This window comes from Henckelia pumila, chromosome 2 (assembly GCF_033568475.1).
Source record: "Henckelia pumila isolate YLH828 chromosome 2, ASM3356847v2, whole genome shotgun sequence".
Classification (NCBI taxonomy): Eukaryota; Viridiplantae; Streptophyta; class Magnoliopsida; order Lamiales; family Gesneriaceae; genus Henckelia; species Henckelia pumila.
This window is the reverse complement of record NC_133121.1, coordinates 186,960,462-186,984,404: the sequence shown is the minus strand read 5'-3', so window position 1 is coordinate 186,984,404 and position 23,943 is coordinate 186,960,462. Positions and strand designations below refer to the sequence as shown.

Here is a 23,943-nt window from a genome sequence, read left to right as displayed (position 1 = left end):
ATTATTTGGATAATGGTTCAAAGATTGAATAACACTTGTGTTTTCTTGCTTGATATAGAAATCCGGACTTTGGGAATACGATCCTAACCTTATCATGATCAAACAACACAAAAAATATGAAATTTAGAGAGAATTTTTGAAACATAAGTGTAGGAGAGAATGGCAGCGGCAAAAAACATGAAAAATGATTGAGTTCTGAATTTTTAAAATCTGACGCTAACTTGTCAGACAACTTATGGGCCGAAAGCTGGCCCATACATTTAAAATACATTTTTTTAAAATACTCTCATTCTTAATCTTTTAAAATTAAATACCATGCACAACATGAAATCTGCACATTAACATATTTTGATTTAAAATTTTGTAAACCTTGCCGATAAGTTAGTCCTGATTCTCTTAATCACCGAAAATAAAATCATACCAGAAATACATCAAAACTAGTTTTTTCCATAAAAATTCATAACTTAAACATTCATGTTATAGATAAGTTGTTGATTATTGATAAAATTTTTTATTGATGATATCATGTTATCTACAATTAAAATCTGTAATTGAACTCTATAAAAAGAGGTCTCAAGTGATGAATAAATATTCCAAACCATTATCTCTTCTCTGTATTCTTTATTATTTAACACGTTAATCTTTATCAACACGAGCATACTATTAAAGATAGTTATAATAACTTTGTTTCGCCTTTATGATGATGCTCCTGAAGAGCACAACTCTAAATATTATGGTAAGGCTCCTAAGGCCATCTCCAACCCATATCCTTTATATTTCATCCTCTATCCTCTAAATAGAGATTGTGATCTCTATTTTCAAAAATCTTCTCCAACCCATATCCTCTAAATATTATCAAATACTTCATTTTCTATTTATTTTTTTTAAAACATATATATTTATATAATAAAAAAATTACTTAATATGTTTTTCAACAATATTAATTGGATAGGGTTAAAACTAAAATTATGTAATATATTAATAATTATGTATTATAATGTTAAACAAAATAAAATTTACACGACTCGTTATTTTTTTAAAAAAATATGCATTTATTTGGTAATTAAATTACAAACACATGAAAACGGTTGCATTGCACACAACACAAACATTAATCATACAGACAAAATAAAAATTAACATAAATATAAACAACACATAAAAGTTTAAAGAACAATACATCAATTGACAATTAGGAATACTAAAATTTTGAATTACTATATTCCTCCCACAGATGGTCGATAAGAGCATCCCGAAGTGCATAGTGAGCCGACTTATCTTTTATTTGACGATGTCGTGCAAGAAACTCTTGAAATCGAACATGCTCATCATGTGTCATTTCAACATATGGGGTGGGTGTTTTGCGATAATTTGTGACTGATACATGCTCATCCCTTTCATCTTCAATAATCATATTATGCATTATTATGCATGTGGTCATGATATCATGCAAGACTCGTTTGCTCCAGAATCGGGTTGGTCCAGTAATTATTGCCCACTTTGATTGAAGTACATCAAATGCACGTTCAACGTCTTTTCGACAAATTTCATGTCGTGCTGCAAAATATTGTCTCTTCGGACCTTGTGGATTGTGAATTGTTTGCACTAGAGTATCCCACTTTGGATATATACCATCGGCTAGGTAATATCCCACGGTGTATTCTTTTCCTTGTATAACATAGTTAGCGGGAGGAGCTACCCCGTTGGACAAATTAGCAAATAAATGAGATTTTGACAACACATTAATATCGTTGTTTGAACCTGGCAAACCAAAATATGCATGCCATATCCATAACTCGTAATCTGCTACGACCTCCAAAATGATAATTGGTTTTCTGCTATGACCTGCATATTGTCCAGCCCAACCGATAGGACAATTTTTCCATTTCCAATGCATACAATCGAGGCTTCCCAGCATCCCCGGAAATCCACGTTGTTTTCCAATAAGGAGAATCCTTTCAATGTCCTCGGTATTGGGAGACCGAAGATACCAGTCACCAAACACCTCCACCATAGCCTGACAAAATCTTTTCAAACTTTCAATTGCAGTAGACTCACCGATTTTAATATACTCATTCATTGAATCTGTCGATGTACCATAAGCTAAGATTCGCAATGCAGCAGTTATCTTTTAGTTTGGTGACTACCTGGGTCTCCCTAATCCATCTACTTTCTAAACAAAGTAATTGTCATGCTTTTCAACGGATTCCATAATTCGCAAGAATAGGCGGCGAGACATTCAAAAACGTAGTTTGAACATTGACTCATTGTAAATTGGAGACTCTGAAAAATAGTCAGCAAATAAGTGTTGATCAAGTGGTGTTTCTGAGAAAGACATTGTGAGTAGTAAATTTTGTTAGAATATATATTTCAAATAAATTTTATTTTTACAGTATGCAACTAAGATACAAATTACATGTGGTTGTAGTTGGATCGAGCAAAAGAATTATTTAAGCAATCATCTGGGTTGACTTGGAGGTTTGATCATGTTTGGCAGTTACATAAAGATCAAGAGAAGTTTAGACCATCCAACGCTGTTTTACCTAATTTTGTACCAAACCATGGGAACATCGATTAATCCCAATCAGACTATTCTCCCAACACAGAATCACCAACACCCGATTCTCCAGTTTTATCCGGATTTGCTATAAACCTAGATGAAGATAGCCCATCAGGGGGTTTTAAGCGTCCAATTGGCATAAAAAAGGCCAAAGGAAAAAGAAAAGCTAATGAAGTACACTTTAAGGATCTTTCCATAATGGCGAAATGTAGTGAGAAAATGGTGGCTGTGATGGAGAATGCTGAGATCCATCGAAAAGAGCTCATTGATATTGAGAGACAAAGAAATGATATACGGAGAAGGAAGATAATAAAATACTATTGTTGAACCCCATGTCTGTTGATGAGTCAGTGCGTTCATACTTGATCAAACAACAACAAAACATTTATAAGAAAAGACTAGCAACGGGGGATAGTTCTGCTGGGAATTTTGCACCTTTCGAACAATTTTTTGGAGGAACTTCACCACCCGGACCCGACCTATCGGACTACTAGTTTATTTTCTTGATTACGACGAGTGTGTTTATTTTTATTGTTATTTGTGTTTTTTTTTTGTTGGTGATTTATTCTCGTGTCAAAATAATCGCATGGTTTCCAAGTTATATTAAGTCGATAAAATGTTTGTAGTAAATCGTGTTTTGAATAAAATGTTTATGCTAAATTGTTTTGTGTGTTTCTAATTACCTTGTTCAAACCTGCCCATGCCCACTCTTGCTCTCATTTTTCTTCGTCATAATCTCAATGATGGGTTGAAAGCTGAGTATCTCATTGTAAAAGAACCACAAGAGCTTTGAAAAAATCTAAAAGAAAGATTTGACCATCAGAGAACTATTGTTTTTCCAAGAGATCGATACGAATTGATGCATCTATGCTTACAAGATTCAAGTCTGTAGATTGTAAGTGATTATAATTCTGCATTATTTAAGATCAGTTCCACCGTAATACTTTGTGGAGAGAAAGTCACTTATCAAGACATGTTAGAAAATACATTCTCTACTTTTTGCGCATCAAATGTGCTCCTGCAGTAGAAATATCGTGAACGTGGATTCAAAATGTAGTCTGAGCTAATATCTTGCTTAGTAGTTGCTGAAAAAAATAATGACTTTCTCATAAAAAATCACCAATTGAGCCCAAATAGATCTACACCATTTCCTGAAGCAAATGGAACTGAATTTCCTGAAGCAAATGCTAACTCAGCTCAAAATCATTACAATGAGAGCAGGCGTGGGCATGGGCGTGGCCAAAGAAGAAACTACCAGCAACAAATTGAAAATAAACATTAAGCCACCAGCCGTGGAATTCGAATAACGAAGAATCAAAAGAGAAAAGTTCAAAGGAGTTCGAAGATAAATGTTATAGATGTAGGGTGGAAGGACATTGGTCTCGTACCTGTCGTACAACAAAACATCTTATGGTTTTTTACCAAAAATTGATGAAGGAAAAAATAAAAATAAAGAAAAATTTTGTGGATACTGATGATCCAGTTGATATAACTCACTTGGATGTCTGTAACACCCCAAAATTTAGCCTAATAAAGATTTTTAGGAGATTAAGTGTAGTAACCCGTAACCCAATAAAGTGATTAAGAAAATTAATCATAATTAATATTCCTAATGTTCGGACGGCCCGATGAGAAGACCTGAGGATCCGAAGACGTTCGGACGGCCCGTCGGCAGGTTCGGAGGATCCGAACAGGGACATGGCTTACGTCATTAATTACGTCAGCAACGTGACATCATGGCTGACGCATTGATGGGACTTCGGACGCCCCGAAGTAGGGATCGGACGCTCTGATCGTGTTCGGAGGCTCCAAACTGGGTTTGGACGGCCCGAACTTCGGCTATAAATAGAGGGTACGAGAGCTCATTTCACTCGCACCTCTCATCTCTTCTCTCTAGATTTCTAGGCCTTCTAACTCAGATTTAGGGAGATCTAGGCGTCCTAAGAGGAATCCGGATGTGGCATAGCGATCCCGGCGTCGTAGCGGAGCTGTGGCCTAGTTTTGAGGCAAGCGACAAAAAAGGGCTGACGACGGACGCAGGTATAGATTTGGCTTTATAAAAATATTTAGGAGTATGAAATAGCTTATTTAAGGCTTTTAGAGCTTATTTAATGATTCATGGATGTTTGCATTGTAGAAACCTTAGTGTGGACTTGTAGGCGTGAGATCTAGACCAGTGGTGCTAGGATTTTCCTGAAGTGTTAGAGGTACGTAAGTACTGACCAAGATACCCGGCATGATATATATGCTTATATGTTGCATGAGTATGTCCTATATGTTTTACCATGTTTTACGGCTTTAGCACATGCATATTTTTACGGTTGACTATGCTTGTATGATGTGAGTCATTGACAGTTTCCATCGGTGAGGGGTTACTCCTTATGGATTTGTGTCCGGAGAGACTCAGCCCCTGGTTTTGCTATCACTAAGAGCAGCCACGACGGTGGGTTTTGATGCTATAGTTGATAGGAGAATATACAAGTACCCCGTGGAGTCGCTCTCTTAGCACAGTACTGTATATTCATGGCGCCCTGAGTAGACTGTTTTATCCAGTATTTTAAAGTCATTTGCTTGCTGCATATTAGTCTATATATCATTGCTTTCATATTGAGCATTTTCGCTCACGCCCCTGTGTTGGTTTCTTTTTGGATTCCTTGTGGCGGGGCAGGTTTGAGGCTGGACGATCCAGGTGACTCGCAGCAGGGTTGAGGTTGTTACCTATTGTAGCGAGGTTTTAGTGGTAGGGTTTGTTACCCTAAGAATTTCGATTTGGTTGTATAAGAGTATTTATACACTATTGTGTCGTTGGTTGTATTCTGTCGATTGGATTTTTTGTATTTTAAATATTCCGCTCTTTACGCTTTTAATTTTAATGCATGCGCTATTTAAACTCTGATTAGGTAGTGGATCCGGGTAGGGTCACTACATTTATTGGTATCAGAGCGCATTGCAACTGGAAATTAGTAAAACGGATTAATACATTATCTGTTATTAATTGACAGATGGCAGATTACGATGAGAGCCACGACAATGGTGGTGATGGTCGTTGGGTCGGTGGAGACAGTCGTCGACATTGCCGTGGACACCGCGAAGAGCAAAGGAGAGTCAGCATGCATAGGTTTATGCAAGTGAGCCCTAAGCCATTAGCAGGAGGTGAGACCCCGGAGGCTGCTGAAGACTGGCTAGATAGGAAGGAGCATTGCTTCAGAGAGTTCCATTTCACAGATGAGGAAAAGATGTAGACTCTTGGTTTTCTGTTAGAGGGACGAGAGAGGAAGTGGTGGAGATCTACTTTCGCACCGTTTGTAGAAGCGAGAGGAGCATCAACTTGGACTGAGTTTTGTACCGCTTTCCAGAGATTGTATTTTCCTCCAGCCCTTCGTCAAGCAAGAGCTAGTGAGTTGCTTGGACTGCGATATGGGACGATGACTATTGAGGAGTATCAGCAGAAGTTCTTTGATCTACTTCCTTATTGCCCGCATATCGCTGAGAGTTCTGTGGCCAAGTTTGATCATTTCCTTCAGAGTTTGAACCCTGAAATTCATCAGATGGTTGCTGTTGGGAGCGACATGACCTATGAGGGTTTAGTGGACCGTTGCCATCAAGCTGAGGACAGTATACGGAGGAACCGGTCTATGATTCCTTCCTTTTCATCATGACCGTCTAGTTCTTTGGGTCCGAGGGTCCAGTCTTTCAAGAAACAAGGTGGTACTTCTTCTTCTTATTCCGGATCTGGCGGAGTGCAGCGTTTCGGTAGCCAGAGGATGAGCCGACATCGTCAGTGCAAGCAGAGGCATCCTGCAGGACCGTGCCCTATTTCGGCCAGCGCATGTTACTAGTGTGGTCAGGAGGGACATATGAAGAGGGACTGCCCTATGTTGATAGGAGTGGCTAGTGGTTCCAGAGGTTCTCAGGCGACAGTACAGCAGTCGCAACATCCTTCTCATCAGCAACACCAGCAGTCGCAGCCATCTCCACGACAGACTTCTTCCGTGGTCATTCTTCCTTATGGCCATGCGTTCAGGGGCAAGTCTTTTCACCAAACCAGGAGCAGGCGGAGGCAGACAGCGACAGGATGATCGCAGGTACCTGTAGTTTATGTGGTTTTCCTGCGTATGTTTTGATTGATACAGGTGCGTCACACTCATTCATCTCATCACGTTTTGCTAAAAAGTATAGATTGTCGTTTATTCCTTTAGACGTGTTGTTAGTGGTCTCTACTCCGATGGGTAGCGAGGTCTTAGCTAAACCTCTAGTGGTTGGTCGCTCTTTGGATTTCGAGGGGTATCAGCTTAGTGCTAACCTGATGATCCTAGCTATGGAGGATTTAGACTGCATTATTGGGATTGATCTCTTGACTACCTACAGAGCGATAGTGGATTGCTATCAGAGGTTTGTTCAGTTTCGTCCTGAGGATGGTGAGGCATGGTACTTCTATGGTGAGGGAGCGCAACCCCCGATGCCTGTGGTTTTTGCTCTGAAAGCCCGGCGTGCTTTAGAGTCTGGCGGGGAAGGATACCTTATCTACGCCATCGATGCATCCTTTGGGGGACCAGACATCCAGGAGATACCTGTAGTCCGTGAGTTTTCAGATGTGTTTTCGGAGGAGATTCCAGGCTTACCACCAGTGAGGGAGATCGAGTTTGGCATTGAGTTAATGATAGGGACAACACCGATTTCTAGAGCTCCGTATCGATTAGCACCCTCTGAGATGAGAGAGTTGCAGAGTCAACTTCAAGATCTTCTTGATAAGGGTTACATTCGGCCGAGTGTTTCGTCATGGGGAGCCCCAGTCCTTTTTTTTAAGAAGAAAGATGGGTCGATGCGTCTTTGCATAGACTATCGACAACTTAATCAAGCGACGGTGAAGAATAAGTATCCTCTTCCGTGGATAGATGATCTGTTTGATCAGTTACATGGTACTTCTGTTTATTCGAATATTGATTTGCGGTCGGGATATCACCAATTGAGGGTTAGAGATGAGGATATCTCTAAGACAACATTTTGTACACGGTATGGTCCCTACGAATACTTAGTGATGCCGTTTGGATTGACGAATGCTCCATCAATATTCATGGATTTGATCAACAGAGTATTTCGCGACTTTCTGGATAAGTTCGTGGTAGTGTTCATCGACGATATCCTTGTGTATTCTCGTAGCGTTGACGAGCACGTGTTCCATCTCCGTACAATATTGCAGATACTGAGAGAGAGATAATTGTATGCTAAGTTGAGCAAGTGTAAATTCTGGATTGATCGAGTTGTCTTTCTTGGTCATGTGATTTCACAAGACGGTGTTTCCGTTGATCCTAGTAAGACGGAAGCCATTTTGAACTGGTCGCGTCCGACAACAATTTCAGAGATTCGTAGTTTTCTTGGGATGGCAGACTACTACCGGAGATTCATGGAGAACTTTTCTCAGATTTCCAAGCCTTTGACGCAGCTGACGAGGAAGGATGTACCTTTAGTTTGGACGTCGGAGTGCGATGAGAGTTTTCACGAGTTGCGACGCCGTCCGACTACAGCTCCAGTGTTGGCTCTACCGTCTGGATCAGGTTGCTTTTTAGTTCACACTGATGCTTCTCTCCAGGGTTTGGGATGTGTGTTATCGCAGAGAGGTCATGTGATTGCCTATGCCTCTAGGCAATTGAAGTTTCATGAGGAGAACTATCCCGTACACGATTTAGAGCTTGCAGCCATCGTCTTTGCTCTTAAGATATGGCGTCATTATTTGTACGGTGAGAAGTTTGAGATCTTCACTGATCGTAAAAGTTTGAAGTACTTGTTCACTCAGGCCGAGTTGAACATGAGGCAGTGTCATTGGATGGATTTGCTGAAGGACTACGATTGTGAGATCAAGTACCATCGAGGCACTTCTAATCCAGTTGTGGATGCTCTTAGCCGCAAAGTTTACGTGAGTTCGCTTCGTACCAGCTCAATTGCGTGAGTGGTAGATGAGTGTTGTTCCTTGGGTTTCACTTTTTGGCATAAGAAGGAACAACAGGGGGTTCGCGTTTCGTTAGTACTTGCCGAACCAGCCTTGTATACTCGTATATGTGAGTCGCAGGCCGTTGATCTGAAGACGTAGAAGTTAGCCCATTTGGCTCAAGATGGGAATAATTCTGGTTTTCATTTGCAGAATGATGGTCTGTTGTGTCTCTCTAGACGTGTGGTAGTTCTTGATGATTCCACATTACGAGAAGAGATTCTGTCACAGGCTCACCGTAGTAGATTTTCTGTGCATCCAGGCAGCATGAAAACGTACAAGGATCTACGTACGAGGTTCTGGTGAAAAGGAATGAAGTGCAGTGTTTATCAGTTTGTGTCTCGATTCCTTGTATGTCAGCAGGTCAAGGCAGAGTTTCGATGACCCGGTGGTTTGCTTCACAGCTTAGAGATTCCAGAATGGAAGTGGGAGCATGAGACGATGGATTTTGTCAGCCACTTACCTATGTCTTCTAGAAATTGTGATGCTATTTGGGTTGTTGTTGATCGATTGTCAAAATCCGCGCATTTCATGCCTTACAATCGGGACTTTACTTTCGATCGGATGACACGTTTATATGTGCAAGAGGTTGTTCGTCTGCATGGAACTCCGTTGAGTATTGTCAGCGACAGAGATCCGAGGTTTACCTCTAAGTTTTGGGGTAGCTTCCAGCGAGCTCTTGGCACTACTCTGAGTTTGAGTACAGCTTACCACTCGGAGACTGACGGGCAGAGTGAGAGGACTATTCGTACTCTCGAGGATATGCTTCGAGCTACAGTGATGGATTTTGGTCCAGCGTGGCATGACCACTTGGCGTTAGTGGAGTTTGCTTATAACAACAGTTACCACAGCAGCATTGGCATGGCACCATTCGAGGCCTTATACGGACGTCGTTGTCGTACGCCTTGGTTTTGGGACGAGGTTGGCGAGCGTCAAGTCGAAGGTCCTCAGATGATTCAGCAGATGACCGATGCAGTGGAGATGATTCGTAAAAGGATTAAGACAGCCCAGGATTGACAGGCTAGTTACGCTAACACTCACCGCAGACCATTACATTTCGAGGCAAGTGAACGTGTGTTTCTGCGAGTGTCACCTTTCCGGAAGGTGATGAGATTTGGACTCAAGGGCAAGTTGTTGCCGAGATTTATCGGTCCGTTCGAGATTCTTGAGAAAGTTGGAGACATGGCTTATCGTCTAGCTTTGCCACCGTATCTTTCCAGTATCCATGATGTGTTTCACGTGTCTTTGTTGAGGCAGTACGTGGTGGATGAGTCGCACATCTTGCATCCGACTGAGGTGCAAATGGATCAGGATTTGTCCTACGTGGAGAGACCTCTCAGGATTCTTGACAGGAAGGACAAGGAGCTTCACAATAAGAGCATACCTCTAGTGATGGTGCAGTGGCAGCGTAGGGGAACTAAAGAAGCAACTTGGGAGCTGGAAATCCGAATGCGAGCCGAGCATCCAGAGTTGTTTTGATATTTTGTACTTTTCTTTGTAAGGAAGATTTGTACTTTTTAATGTTGAATTGTAATAAAGAACATTGTTTGACTTTTCGAGTTTTCCTCTAGACTTAAATTTCGAGGATGAAATTTCTTTAGGGGGGAGAATGTAGTAACCCGTAATCCAATAAAGTGATTAAGGAAATTAATCATAATTAATATTCCTAATGTTCGGATGGCCCGATGAGAAGACCGAAGGATCCGAAGACGTTCGGACGATCCAAAGTGAAGTTCGGAGGCTCCGAAGACGTTCGGACGGCCCGTTGGCAGGTTCGGAGGATCCGAACAGGGATAGGGCTTACATCATTAATTACGTCAACAAGGTGATGTCATGGCTGATGCATTGATGGGACTTTGGACGCCCCAAAGTAGGGATCGGATGCTCCGATCGTGTTCGAAGGCTCCGAACTGGGGTCGGACGGCCCGAACTTCGGCTATAAATAGAGGGTCCGAGAGCTCATTTCACTCGCACCTCTCCTCTCTTCTCTCTCGATTCCTAGGTCTTCTAACTTAGATCTATGGATATCTAGGCGTCCTAAGGGGAATCCGGAAGTGGCATAGCAATTCCGGCGTCGTAGCGGAGCTGTGGCCTATTTTTGAGGCAAGAGACAGCAAAGGGCTGACAACGAACGCAGATATAGCTTTGGATTCCTAAAAATATTTAGGAGTAGGGAATAGCTTAGTTAAGGCTTTTAGAGCTTATTTAATGATGCATGGATGTTTGCATTGTTGACACCTTAGTGTGGACTTGTAGGCGTGGGATCTAGACCAGTGGTGCTAGGACTTGCCTGTAGTGTTAGAGGTACGTAAGTACTGACTGAGATATCCGGCATGATATATATGCTTATATGTTGCATGAGTATGTGCTATATGTTTTACCATGTTTTACGGCTTTAGCACATGCATATTTTTACGGTTGACTGCATCTGGTATGATGAGATTCATTGACAGTTTCCATCGGTGAGGGGTTACTCCTTATGGATTCGTGTCTGGGGAGACTCAGCCCCTGGTTTTTCTATCACTAAGAGCGGCCATGACGGTGGGTTTTTACGCTATTGTTGATAGGAGAATATACAAGTACCCCGCGGAGTCGCTCTCTTAGCACGATACTGTGTATTCATGGAGCTCTGAGTAGACTGTTTTAACCAGTATTTTAAAGTCATTTGATTGCTTCATATTGGTTTATATATCATTGCTTTCGTATTGAGCGTTGTCGCTCACACCCCTGTGTTGGTTTCTTTTTGGATTCCTTGTGGCAGGGCAGGTTTGAGGCTGGACGGTCTAGGTGACTCGCAGCAGAGTTGAGGTTGTTACCTGTTGCAGTGAGGTTTTAGTGGTAGAGTTAGTTACCCTAAGACTTTTGATTTGGTTGTATAATAGTATTTATACACTATTTTGTCGTCGGTTGTATTCTGCCGATTGGATTTGTTGTATTTTAAATATTCACTACAAGAAAAAAAGGCTATAGTGACATTGAGAAATGTCATTATATTCCACTTTTAGTGACATTAAAGTTTTAGTGACATCTCCAAAAGATGTCCTCTATTCTAATGTCGTCTTAGCCTTGCTGACATTATGTAATGTCATTATATGATATTAATGTCAACTTCATAGGTGTCCTAAAAAAAATAATATAATGACAATTTGACATGTCAGGAAAATTCATCTTTTAATGATACTTATATTTGTCTTGTTATATTGATAATAATGACATGTTTATGTCTCCTTTAAAATCATTTATAAAGACACTTACAAGTGTCAGGAAAACCCATCTTTTAATGACACTTATATTTGTCTTGTTATAATGGTAATAATGACAAGTTTATATGCCCTTTAAAATCATTTATAAAGACACTTACAAGTGCCACGAAAACCCATATTTTAATGACACTTATAATTGTCTTGTTATAATGGTAATAATGACAAGTTTATGTGCCCTTTAAAATCATTTATAAAGACACTTACAAGTGCCATGTATTTCATTTATAATGACAATAAAAAATGTCATTAAAGATAGTTTATAAGGTCAATTAAAAATGTTTCGTTATGTAATTTATAGTGACACGTATAAATGTCCTTTATACTTATCTATATAGACATTAAACTTTGTCATAAATAGTTATTTATAATGACTTTTAATTTAAAATGTCATCATATGAGTTCTATTATTATATTTTTATATACATGATTTTATACGTTATTGTGACACAAAGAATTGTCATATTATAATACCGTCCAATTCCAAGATTTTTATTATATAATTCACGCATTTAAAAAATGAACATAAATACAAATAAAATTTTTAAAATAAAAATCAAAATGACTAATCAATATTTGACATTCATCTTGCATTAATCAATAATGTGCAATATTAATGAAAAATTTGTCACATCAAAAAATATCCAAAAATATTCACACCAACGTACCTAATATTCAGTTTAAGAACAAATAAAAAAACCAAGTCTCAAGAAAAATATCTGCAAACTTGTACTGCATCTTCAACCATCCCATCTTAAACGAAATCCAAAAATTGTCACCTATAATAAAAATTCATATATTTGTTTAAATATAATATAATGTATAAAATATTCACATAAATAAAAAAATCGAAATTTAAATTCAAACTAATGAATATCATACCAAATAAGACACTGATAAGCTGACATTTCCAAATTCAACTAATAGAAGTCTTCTTGATTAACTTTCAACTGCAAATACAAATGATATTGGTTTAAAAAGACAATAACATGACAATTGACAAGTATATAGAATAAATAGTTAATTGAAAATCAAATATCATACCAAATGAGAAGGCCAAGCTATCATTCCTCCAAGCGCATCTCCAAAATTCTGTAAAAGATCATATGGCCTAATCAAACTCTCTTCCTTTTCTAAGACAACTAAAACTTGTATTTCACACCAATTTGGTCCTAGCATCTGTCTCCCAACTTCAATATTAGCATCCATGCCACGAACAACTCCTTTTGCCACAATTTTCGTCGAATCAAATAGACTTTGTAACGAGACAGAACATCCAATCTACATGAAAATGCAAAAGAAGGAATTTGATGAAGACAAATAATATGGTACAGTGAATGAATAACAAGGAAGAAGGGTCAAATTAATCGGCATACTCCCAACAAATTCTAAACAAATATTATTTGCAGGGTTAACTGATTGGCTGCCAATACAAAAACAAATATTCCACACTAAAGCCAAAGAAATCAGCATGTTCCCATCAAATTTACAATAAACTTTTTGTTGAAAAGAAGAGGCTGTACATAGCAGATTAGTCAAGTTCACCCATGGGCCAAAACAATCAGCCCATATATAATGTCTACACTGGAGGCACAAGGCCTAGAAAGATAGGAAACGTTGGACATTACAGAATTTAGACAGGATGTCAAAATTTAGTAGATAGAACAAGAACATAGGAAGGCACCTCAAGCAAACAAAAATCTAGAAAAAAACATAGCAGGCAAAGCTCAAGAGCATTCAATTGATCAAAGAAATGAAAATCATTTATGCATAGAACAAGAACATAGGCAGGCACCTCAAGAAAATGAAAATCTAGGAAAAAACATAGCATGCAAAGCGCAAGAGCATTCAATTGATCAAAGAAATGAAAATCATTTATGCATAGAACAAGCATAGGCAGGAACCTCAAGAAAATAAAAATCTAGAAAAAAAACATAGCAGGCAAAGCGCAAGAGCATTCAATTGATCAAAGAAATGAAAATCATTTATGCATTTAACTGATGTTCTTAACCCGAAATTCATAAAGCAAAAAATTGAAAAATACTTTACCCTCAAAGATAAACTAGCTGGATCAGAAAGTAATGGACTGCTAGATGATGGTGTATGCTGCATATTGTTGTAGTTTGAACCAAGGTCCTTGTTTGGTTGACTCAAAAACTTTGATTCTAACATTGCAATGTGTTGACCTTGCTTTCTAATTTGCTCATCCATTTTTTCTAACAGTGTCTTTTGCTCCATCACTATTCGGTTGCATGTACTACGACTTGGAACTTCTCCCCATAAATCAGTTGTTTTAACACCATCACCAAGCATACGCACTCGGCCAGGTCTATCTGGTCCCATGATCTGAGCAAAAATGTCATTTTGACCTATCTGATCATCCTCATCTTCATGAAGTTGATTTTCCAGTTCTTTCATTGCAGCCTATACCAAAAATTCAAACCATAATTTATACAAAATGATGATGAAACAAATATCTTTGAAATTAATGTACTTTAAATTTATAATGAAACTTACCAATTTTTCTGCCACAATATTGCTCGAGGGACTTCCACTGGCATGAGTGAAGCAGGCATAAAATAATTCAACTCGTGATGGAAGCCGCCCATTTTTTTTTCTCTAAAATTACAATAGGTTATCAATTTATACATTCTAATGCATGAAAAACTAAAATAAATTGAGAAGAGAAATTACCAATTTTTGTTGCATTTGAGCGAAAGATCTTCTTCCAGTTGTCTGATTCATTATCTTTTGCTTTCGAGCAATTTTATTTTTTTCACTTCTCTCCTAATACATTAAATTAAAATTCATACAAAAAAACAAAAAATATATGAAAATTTTTCTAAATAATACATTCTTTTGATACTCATGCAGGAACTGCAACAATAAAACACCCATTTTCACAATCTTTTGGCCTCAACGTTAATGACAGAGGAAAACATTTAAATTTTAAACGCAATATCTCATCATAATACGTATCAATTAACTTTGCTAAGTTCATTTTACACACATAAATTAATACATACCTTTGATTTTTCTGTGTTCCAGTGAGCAACTAGTTTCACATATTGTTCAACAAAGGCTCTTTGATCTCTTTTTTGCAAAAGAACTTGTATTGGCAACTCAGGATCATAATACTTTTTTTTTTAGTTCTGACTTCCAGTTTCTCCATTTTTTTGCTATTGAATTGAGTGTCCAACTCTCTGTTCCAGGAGGAAGATCGTACTTTTCCTGTGAAGATATCCAAACAATTTAGCTTATAATAGAAATTTAAGTAATAATTAAATTATGCAATAACATTTCAATTACCTTTATTACATCTAACATTTTTTTCTTAATATCTAATGGCATTTTATGCCAACCTTCCACGTCGATCGGACAATATTTACCATTTCTTGCCAAAGTACCCAAAAAGTCAGTAAATTTATTTCTTCTTGATCCTATAGGACGCCCCATATCATCACATTGAATCTTAATGCGTGGCAGCGTACTAGGTCGACCCCAAATTTCTTTCATAAATGTAGGGCCTCTAATCTTTTTCTCAGCATCATCATATTCACTTTCACTATCAACATCTAGATAGACAAAGGAAAATAAATTCTTGAATACATATAGTGAAACAAATTATTACATTCTTCTTATAATTTACCTTGATCATATTCTTCATCCATAAAATCAGTTTGGTCTTGAATCGTATTTTCAAAATTTCGGTTAATGCTGGATGTGATCTTAGATGTCAAACCTGTATATTTGAATATATGATAAATAAAATATGAAGTATTATACTAAGTTACATCTAAATTTCAACATTGGAACTAAAAATCTATAATTTCATGTCTTTCTATATCTTAGTTTTAGGATATTACCTTGAAACTCAAGGTGATTCTTATTTGAAGCATCATGTATTTGAATAACATTTTGATCTTTTTCGCTAGTTGCCGTGATACCAACTTCCCTTGCATGATAGACTTGGAGAAAGTTCATAACATATAAAGGAAAAATGTCAAATAAGAATTATACACAAGCAACCAATAATTTTTTGATGTATAAAATGATATGCTACCTTTCTCTTTTAAATTTCCAGCTGCGTGATTGTGGATCATAATCCGGGATTGAGTATTTGTCAAATCTTGAAGTTGAAAATGAGATTTTCCAACACTTCTACTCTTATGAGTCATTCCTATAAAAACAAGACATATAAGATAAATAAAGCATGAAATAAGCATAATAGAGAATTATATCCAAACTTAATCAATTAAAAAAAACCCATAAGTTTCATCTCTTTTTTTTACATCTAATACCTCGTACATCATTTTGTTGCTGTATTGAACCTTTATCCATTTGGTTATTCAACATATCTTTTATGTTTTGACATTCTGCACAAATATTAGTTAAACAAAAATATAAGCAAATTTAGTTTATAATTATAAGCAAGAAAGTTGTAACCTTTTCCATTGTCATTCATGCTACCAAGTTCCCTTATAACACCGACTTCTGCATAATATTTAAAAAAATTCACAAGGTCAAATAAGAATTATACACAAGCAACCAACAAAATGTTATGTATACATAAAATGAGACGTTACCTCTTTCTTTAGAATTGCGAATTGCATGATTGTCAATAATATGTGATTGTGCAAACTCATTCTGAAGTTCAAAACGAGGTTTTCCAACGGTTTTAAACTTATGAGTCATTCCTATAAAAAAAAAATTAAAAACTGCATATTTTCATATTGGATAAACAAAACATTAAGTAAACATTGCACATATCCAAACTTAATCTTTTGATCTTAAACACTATGCTTCATATACTTTTTGTATCGAATACCTTGTGCATCATTCTGTTGCTTCTTTGAAGCTTCATCCATTTGGTTATTCATCACATTTAGTTTGTTTTGAAATTCTGCAAAAGTAACGATTACACAAAAATATAATCAAGTGTAATTATTAATTACAAACAAGAAAGTTCTAACCTTTTTCGCTAGCTACCATGCTACCAAGTTGCTTAGCAAGACCGACTTTAACTAAATAAAAAACATTCATACAAAATGAAAAATAAAATAAGAGTTATACAAAATTAAGAAACATATCCTTAATGCATAATTTGACATGTACCTCTTTTTGAATTTCGAGCTGCGTGATTGGCAACCATAATTCGAGGTTGTGCGTCTATCTCACCTTGATGTTGAAAATGAGATTTTCCGACAATTTTACCCTCTTGAGTCATTCCTGTCTAGAGAAAAATTACAATTACAAATAAACATAAATTTAGTTGCATCTCCTTTGATATGAAATTAAAAAAAAAGTCTACAATGAAAAAAATAATAAAATTCACAATGCCATCATTCCTCAAGTATCTAGAAATCCACTCTAGTACTATAACTTTATATAAGATTAATTAAACATAAAAAAATATACTATAGAAAAAATTTCATTGTAATCTAAATCTCATCATGTATCAATATCAATTTCCTCTCCTGCAACGCCATCCCGAACCCAAACGACTTCTTGGTTATCATCGTCTGTAGGATTACCAACACAACTTTGAAGATATGAATCAACATCTGCAAGAGGTTGCATCTTATACTTTGCTCTTGCATCAGTGGTGATAACAACATGCCAATTACAATCAAGTGGATCTTCCACATAAAAAACTTGCATGGCCTGAGATGCTAATATATAAGGCTCGTTGTTGCGCTTCACATTTGTAAAATTAGCCAACACAAAACCATCATCATCCAATTTTAGTCGTTTGCCTTTGGAAACCCATTCACATTCGAATAAAACAACTCTTCGACCTCCACCATAATCTAGCTCAATCACGTTTTTCAAAATCCCATAATAATCAAGTTCACTTGATATTGGATTTTGATCTCTTATACTTGAATAACTTGAAGTAGTGGCCCGAACAATTACACCACAATTCTGTGTTTTTCTCTTGCGTTCAACTTCTTTTGTATGAAACCTAAATCCATTTGAAACAAATTTTGCATATTGTATCCCTATGAAATTCGGGCCTCCGGCAAGTGATTTCAGATCATTTGTTACCGGATAATCTTGTGGAAGATTTATATTTTCAATCTATCACACAAGAACAAATTGTTAAATTTTGTATGAAAAAATCAGAATATATAAATCTAATTAAGCTTACAACAAAAACTTACATGTTTGGCAAACCAAGAGGCAAAAGACTCACTATGCATACGTTCAATTTGGTGTGGAGGAAGACCAGAATGACTAAGATTCAAAATCTCACGATGTTCCCTGAAATTTAAGAACGGTAATTGGATAAACAATGATGATTATATATTTAAATGAAATATAAATATATAAAAACATACTGTATGTAGGATTGTATGTGATGACAATTGAATAACACATATTGATGTGCCTTCTTTAATGTCTCATCATCAAACTTTGTTGCAATGGCCTTTCCGATTGCATAACTAGAGTTTGTAAACACATCCAATGCGAGTGTTGAGTCGATAGTTGTATCATCATTTCTTGTCGATTGATTGAATTTTGTCTCTACATAATCAGCTAAATATAAAGAACAGAATTTCAAACATTCTTCAGCCAAATACCCCTCAGCAATGGATCCTTCAGGCCTGCTCCTATTTCTGACATAAGACTTCAATGTCCCCAAGTACCTTATATCAAAAACATAAATTTTGTATTATTTAGCAAAAATACTATCTTAAATAAACAGTTAATAAGATTTGTTTTTTTTACCTTTCAAATGGATACATCCATCGGTAGGGAACTGGTCCAGCAAGTTGTACTTCAGTAGCCAAATGTACGGTTAAATGAATCATTATGTCAAAAAATGAGGGAGGAAAAATCTTCTCTAATTGACACAAGATCACCACAATATCTGTCCTAAGACGAACCGCATCAGTAGGAGAAATTACTTTACAACATAGCTCTCTAAAATACCTGCTCAATTTAATCAAAGGAGTCCGTACTAATTTAGACAAAGTTCTACGTAGTGCTACTGGCAACAACTGCTGCATCAAAATATGGTTGTCATGGCTTTTTAGACCAATTAATTTTGCTGGTTTCAGTTGAACACATCGTGAAATGTTAGATGCATAGCCATCTGGAACTTTAACTTTTTTCAAAACCTTGCAAAATATACCCTTCTCTTTTTTCCCCATTGAATAACATGCTGGAGGAAGAGAAACTCTACTTGGTCCTTTCTTGATAGGATGAAGTGCTGAACGTATGCCAATTTCTTGCAAATCAAGACGAGATTTAATATTATCTTTTGTTTTCCCTTTCATATTCAGCAATGTCCCGCAAATTGATTCACATACATTCTTTTCAATATGCATAAGATCAAGATTGTGACGTATCACATTATCTTTCCAATATGGTAAATCGAAGAAAATACTCATCTTTTTCCAATTGTATGGCAGTTCTGGATTATCATCAACGGTTTTTCCGAATTTCAATTTAAAATTTTTCAACTCGTTGATCACTTCGTCTCCAGAAAGTAAGGGTGGTGGTCTTCCATACTCTTCAGTTCCATCAAAATGTTGAGCATTTTTGCGAAACTCATGGTCACTGTTCAAAAATTTGCGGTGACCCATATAGCAGTATTTCTTGCCATTTTTTAACCAGCGTGCATGTGTAAATTTGTGGCACACCGGGCATGCAAATTTACCTTTGGTACTCCACCCAGATAAGGTTGCATATCCAGGAAAATCACTTATCGTCCATAACAATGCGGCATGCAACTGAAAATTTTGCTTGGTTGATGCATCATATGTCTCCACTCCTACTTCCCACAAATCCTTCAAATCTGCAATAAGGGGCTGCAAGTATATGTCGATGTTATTTCCAGGAGCAGATGGACCAGGTATTAACAACGATAACATAAAGTATGGTTGTTTCATACACATCCATGGCGGAAGATTATATGGCACTAAAACGACTGGCCATGTACTGTGCACCACACTCATGTTTTTGAATGGATTAAATCCATCAGAAGCTAATCCAAGCCTTACGTTCCGGGGATCCTTTGCGAATTCTAGATGATTATGGTCAAACGTTTTCCAAGCTGGGGAATCGGCTGGATGCCGCATGTAACCATCTTTTGTGCGAGATTCAGAATGCCATCTCATATGGACTGCTGTTTTGCACGACATGAACAAACGTTGTAACCTAGGCTTTATTGGAAAATACCATAAAACCTTTCGTGCAACTTTCCTCTTCTCACCACTTGGATCACCTTCAGAAGTTTCCCATCTTGGCTCATCACATGTTTTGCATTTAACTCTTTCTTTGTCCAACCTCCAGTACAAGGTGCAATCATTAGGGCAAGCATCGATCTTTTCGTAGCCAAGTCCTAATTGCTTCATCAATTTCTCTGCTTCATAATATGATTTTGGTAAATCCTTCATGGCATTAGGAAATGCTTCTCTCAACAAATCCAAAAGCATGTCGAAGATTTTATTGGTCATTTTACCAAGACATTTTAAGTGAAGCAAGCGAATGATGAATGCAAGTTTTGAAAATTTCTTGCAGCCTGGATATAACTCTTCTTGCGAATCATCAATTAGTTTATAGAATTTTTGGGCCTCCCCAATTGGAATATCATTATCCTTTTCAAATCCTGATGTATTGTTAATATTTTCGTCGTGTTGTGGGACCCCAAAAGCCTCGTGAACTAGCCCCTCCATATCATCTACATCAGCACGATATGGAACAGAACTAGATACTGAAGATGCACTACTTGATATCTCTCCATGAGCAACCCAGTGGGTATAACCTTTGATAAATCCATCAACCGTCAAATGATCATAAGCATCCTCTCTTGAAACACATATGCCAATCTTACATCTTGCACAAGGACATGCAATTTTTCCATTTACGTTTGCATTAGAAAATGCAAAATCTAGGAAACTCTCCAGTCCTTTTCTGTATTCCTCAGTTTGTCTCGGCAAATACATCCAAGTTTTATCCATCACAAGTTTGATAAAAATATCTACTAACACAAGTTCAAAAAACAAATATATAATATATGTATATATATGTGGAGTATGAATATCAAACAAAGACATACAATTATAAATTATAAACTATAAATATAAGAAATGAGATGATATTAATTTTATAAAATATGTTAAAGAAAAACCACTCCACAATCAACATGTTATATAATAAACTTCTACTTATAAATTAATCTACGTTTAAAATATTAATCTAAAATTACTTCACTCATAATTAATTGGCGAGAACATTACTAAAATAAATTTACATGCAACATCTTAAAATAAAAATTTATTTCCTCATAATTAAAATAAAAATTTTTTTCCTCATAATTAAATTGACACAAGAAAGTAATTTATAACATATCAAGGTGGAAGCATCGATCTAAGCCAGATTTCGTTAATTTGGTAATTCAGTTTATTTTTATAACTATTGCCTATTGGTACTGTTTCATTTTTTATATTAATTTTAAAAAAAAGATATTTTTTGACAAATATTATTATTTTATGTATTAATAAATAAAATTTATAATATTCATAATATTATATTATGTATATAAATATATACATTTTTCTTAGCTCATTCATACAGTTACGTACGTTATTATTTTAATTGTGATGAAGTATTCCATAAATAAACTTATCTAATTACCCATCTCAGAATATTCTTTAGTACACCCCAGATTTCAATCAACAAAACAATATTTGATGCAAATAAAGATTTTCATGTTTCAATTACTTTACAAGACAAAGAAATCCCAAACATATTGTTCCAAAAAATCCAAATCAAACAAATAATATCCTACCAACATCTACTTGTTTACAAAACTTTTAAGTTCCAATGGAAATTTGATGCAGCTAGTGCAATAAATTCAAATGCTTGCAACTACTTTACAAACATATAATTGTCAACTTCTTGCAATAAATTTACAACATTTATATGTCTCTCTAAATTTTTTATCCTCTCAAGAAATCTAGATCCATCAAATCTTTTGCTTGAGAAATTATTTCAATCACATGGATTTATTACTACCCATCGTGGCAGCAACCCACATGCATTTTCAGCATGGCATCCCAAATACTTTATTGGCTTTATATTAGATATTATTGATTCATTATTTTACGTGTGATAACTAAGGAATTGAAAATAAATTAGCACATGATAGCTGTTGCCCACTCACTAAAATAAAGCCCCCAACAGTTCTTTATGAGCTCACACTAGCAAGAATTTCTATATTCACAAAAAACTAGAAACTCACAGTTCCAGGAACTAACAGATTCATAATGATATGAGTTGTGGACTGAGAAAACTTACATAATTTTACAGAAACCAAATTTAATAAAATGGGACAGAAATTATAGTTTACAATATGCTTCGCTCCAGAAAGTGAAAAAAAGCAAAATAAAATGGCAGTCAATACAAAACCAGAGGTTTTTTTTAAAAAAACAAAAATATGCATTGCACATACTATGTAGTGAGACTCAAAACTATGTTACTGAGACTCAGAACTATGTCCATTGAAATTATTTTTCTATCCAAACAAGTACGGTGATGAAACTTGCAATGTAAATGAAACAATTTCTAACGTGTTCAAATCTTTTGATTTAATGGCTCTTCATGATTAGACTGTGATGCTGAACAGGTAATCTAGGATTACCAACAGCTTTCTCAGTCTCCTCATGGATCTGCACCGGAGTTAACATCGCAAACTCACAAGCCCTGTCTTGTGGCAGAAACTAACAACCATTTCGAAAGAAATAGGGCCAATACAAAACCAGTTTACAATATGCATTGCTACTACTATGTTAGTGAGACTCAAAACTGCCTACAACCCAAGACTTGATCAAATCAAATCGATTCGAACCAGGGCAGTGCGATTCTTGATAAATTAATTAGTTGAGTTTGAAGAACATATATAGCACCAATAAAACCTCACCGATCAGTCTGCTAGATCAATGAAAATATATTGGATCGAATTTTACACTTCATGAAAACCAAAACAAAATAAATAACATACCTGAGCAAGATGGCGGCGTTGGTGACAGACGGTGCAAAAGCCGTTGATGGGTGAAGACGTAGGCAGCCTTTCCCTGCATTAAAATTGAAATCTTTTATCAAGTTGAACGGGAAACTGGAATCTTGGCTTCGTCAAAGTTTGAAGAAAATGGCACTGAAAAAACCTTACTTGGCAGGGTGAACTAGAAAAGATCAACAGCCTTGCCGTGAACCAAACTTGAATCCCGGCAGATAAGACTCTACTGATAGGAAAATAATCGATAATTGGTAGTTAGATGAATTTTAACACTTCATTGAAACCAAAAACAAAAAAACAAAATCAACAACAAACTCAAGCAAAATGATTGAAAAACATCACGATGCCGAGAAACACAATTCTCCTACGGATAAAAATTTTCTTTGTCAAATTGAAATCTCTTTACCACCTTAAATCACATAAATCAACAGCAAATGCCCAAAAAAAGATCACAAAACTTGAGACTAGGCTATGTATTGCGAGAGAAGGGAAAAGAAATAAGAACCTCGGCGGCGGCACAACGATGGCGGCGCTGGTGAAGAGACGGCGTAAGAAGCGGTGATGGAAGAAGATGTCGAGGATAGGGAGGATCTGGCGGAGCCGGGATATCGATTCGTGAGTGAGATTTTGGAGATTGCGATGGAAAATCTTAAGCGCCACTCCAGAAAAAAAATTGGAGATTTTTAGGCGGGGTCATTGATCGATATGGAGGGAGAGGTGAATTAATTAGGTGTATAATTTTATTGGCATTTTTAATATTGTACTGACATTTTTAATATTGTCATCATAATATACATAATATGGTGAGAGATTCTTTTCCAAAAAAAAAATTATAAAGGAAGAGAAATGAAAAATAATTTAAGCCTAAAAATGGCTCATACTTTTACTGAAATTTTTTAATATTGTCATCATTATATATTTAATAGGGTTTTTATTTTATTAAAATTTTTATTTTTAAGTAATGTCATTATATGTATATATTTAATGACACTTTTAAAAAAATGTCATTAAGAAAGTGTCACTATAGGTGTTTTTTCTTGTAGTGATTCCGTTCTTTATGCTTTTAATTTTAATGCATGCGTTATTTAAACTCTGATTAGGTAGTGGATCCG

General features: G+C 36.4%; 4 protein-coding genes across 12 annotated transcripts; all 4 read right to left on the bottom strand.

The window, feature by feature from the left end:
- Window positions 1-1,200: 1,200 nt before the first annotated feature.
- LOC140879192 (protein ANTAGONIST OF LIKE HETEROCHROMATIN PROTEIN 1-like) lies at window positions 1,201-2,079 on the bottom strand. Its single transcript, XM_073282863.1, has one exon. It carries the CDS (start codon window positions 2,077-2,079, stop codon window positions 1,201-1,203), a length of 879 nt encoding a protein of 292 aa, XP_073138964.1.
- Window positions 2,080-12,725: 10,646 nt separating this feature from the next.
- LOC140879190 (uncharacterized) lies at window positions 12,726-14,550 on the bottom strand. Its single transcript, XM_073282858.1, has 5 exons — window positions 14,500-14,550; window positions 14,323-14,424; window positions 13,855-14,229; window positions 12,850-13,086; window positions 12,726-12,755 (listed from the first exon to the last, which is right to left on the bottom strand). The coding sequence occupies exons 1-5, from the start codon at window positions 14,548-14,550 to the stop codon at window positions 12,726-12,728; spliced, it is 795 nt and encodes a 264-aa protein (XP_073138959.1).
- LOC140880537 (uncharacterized) lies at window positions 14,500-23,502 on the bottom strand. 9 transcript variants are annotated; one of them, XM_073285071.1, is made up of 15 exons: window positions 23,337-23,502; window positions 22,985-23,057; window positions 22,817-22,889; window positions 16,921-17,038; window positions 16,779-16,829; window positions 16,634-16,708; window positions 16,392-16,502; window positions 16,252-16,299; window positions 16,107-16,181; window positions 15,869-15,985; window positions 15,672-15,773; window positions 15,455-15,547; window positions 15,115-15,380; window positions 14,832-15,036; window positions 14,500-14,592 (listed from the first exon to the last, which is right to left on the bottom strand). In XM_073285071.1, the coding sequence occupies exons 4-14, from the start codon at window positions 17,030-17,032 to the stop codon at window positions 14,935-14,937; spliced, it is 1,152 nt and encodes a 383-aa protein (XP_073141172.1). In that variant the 5' UTR covers window positions 17,033-17,038; window positions 22,817-22,889; window positions 22,985-23,057; window positions 23,337-23,502; the 3' UTR covers window positions 14,500-14,592; window positions 14,832-14,934. The 9 variants fall into 9 exon arrangements, with proteins under 9 accessions (XP_073141172.1, XP_073141173.1, XP_073141170.1 ...); XM_073285072.1 differs by having other exon boundaries at window positions 22,985-23,054; XM_073285069.1 differs by lacking the exons at window positions 22,817-22,889; window positions 22,985-23,057; window positions 23,337-23,502 and adding an exon at window positions 17,970-18,015.
- On the bottom strand, window positions 18,309-22,402 carry LOC140882025 (uncharacterized). Its single transcript, XM_073287747.1, has 2 exons — window positions 18,538-22,402; window positions 18,309-18,345 (listed from the first exon to the last, which is right to left on the bottom strand). The coding sequence occupies exons 1-2, from the start codon at window positions 20,868-20,870 to the stop codon at window positions 18,342-18,344; spliced, it is 2,337 nt and encodes a 778-aa protein (XP_073143848.1). The 5' UTR covers window positions 20,871-22,402; the 3' UTR covers window positions 18,309-18,341.
- Window positions 23,503-23,943: the final 441 nt, after the last annotated feature.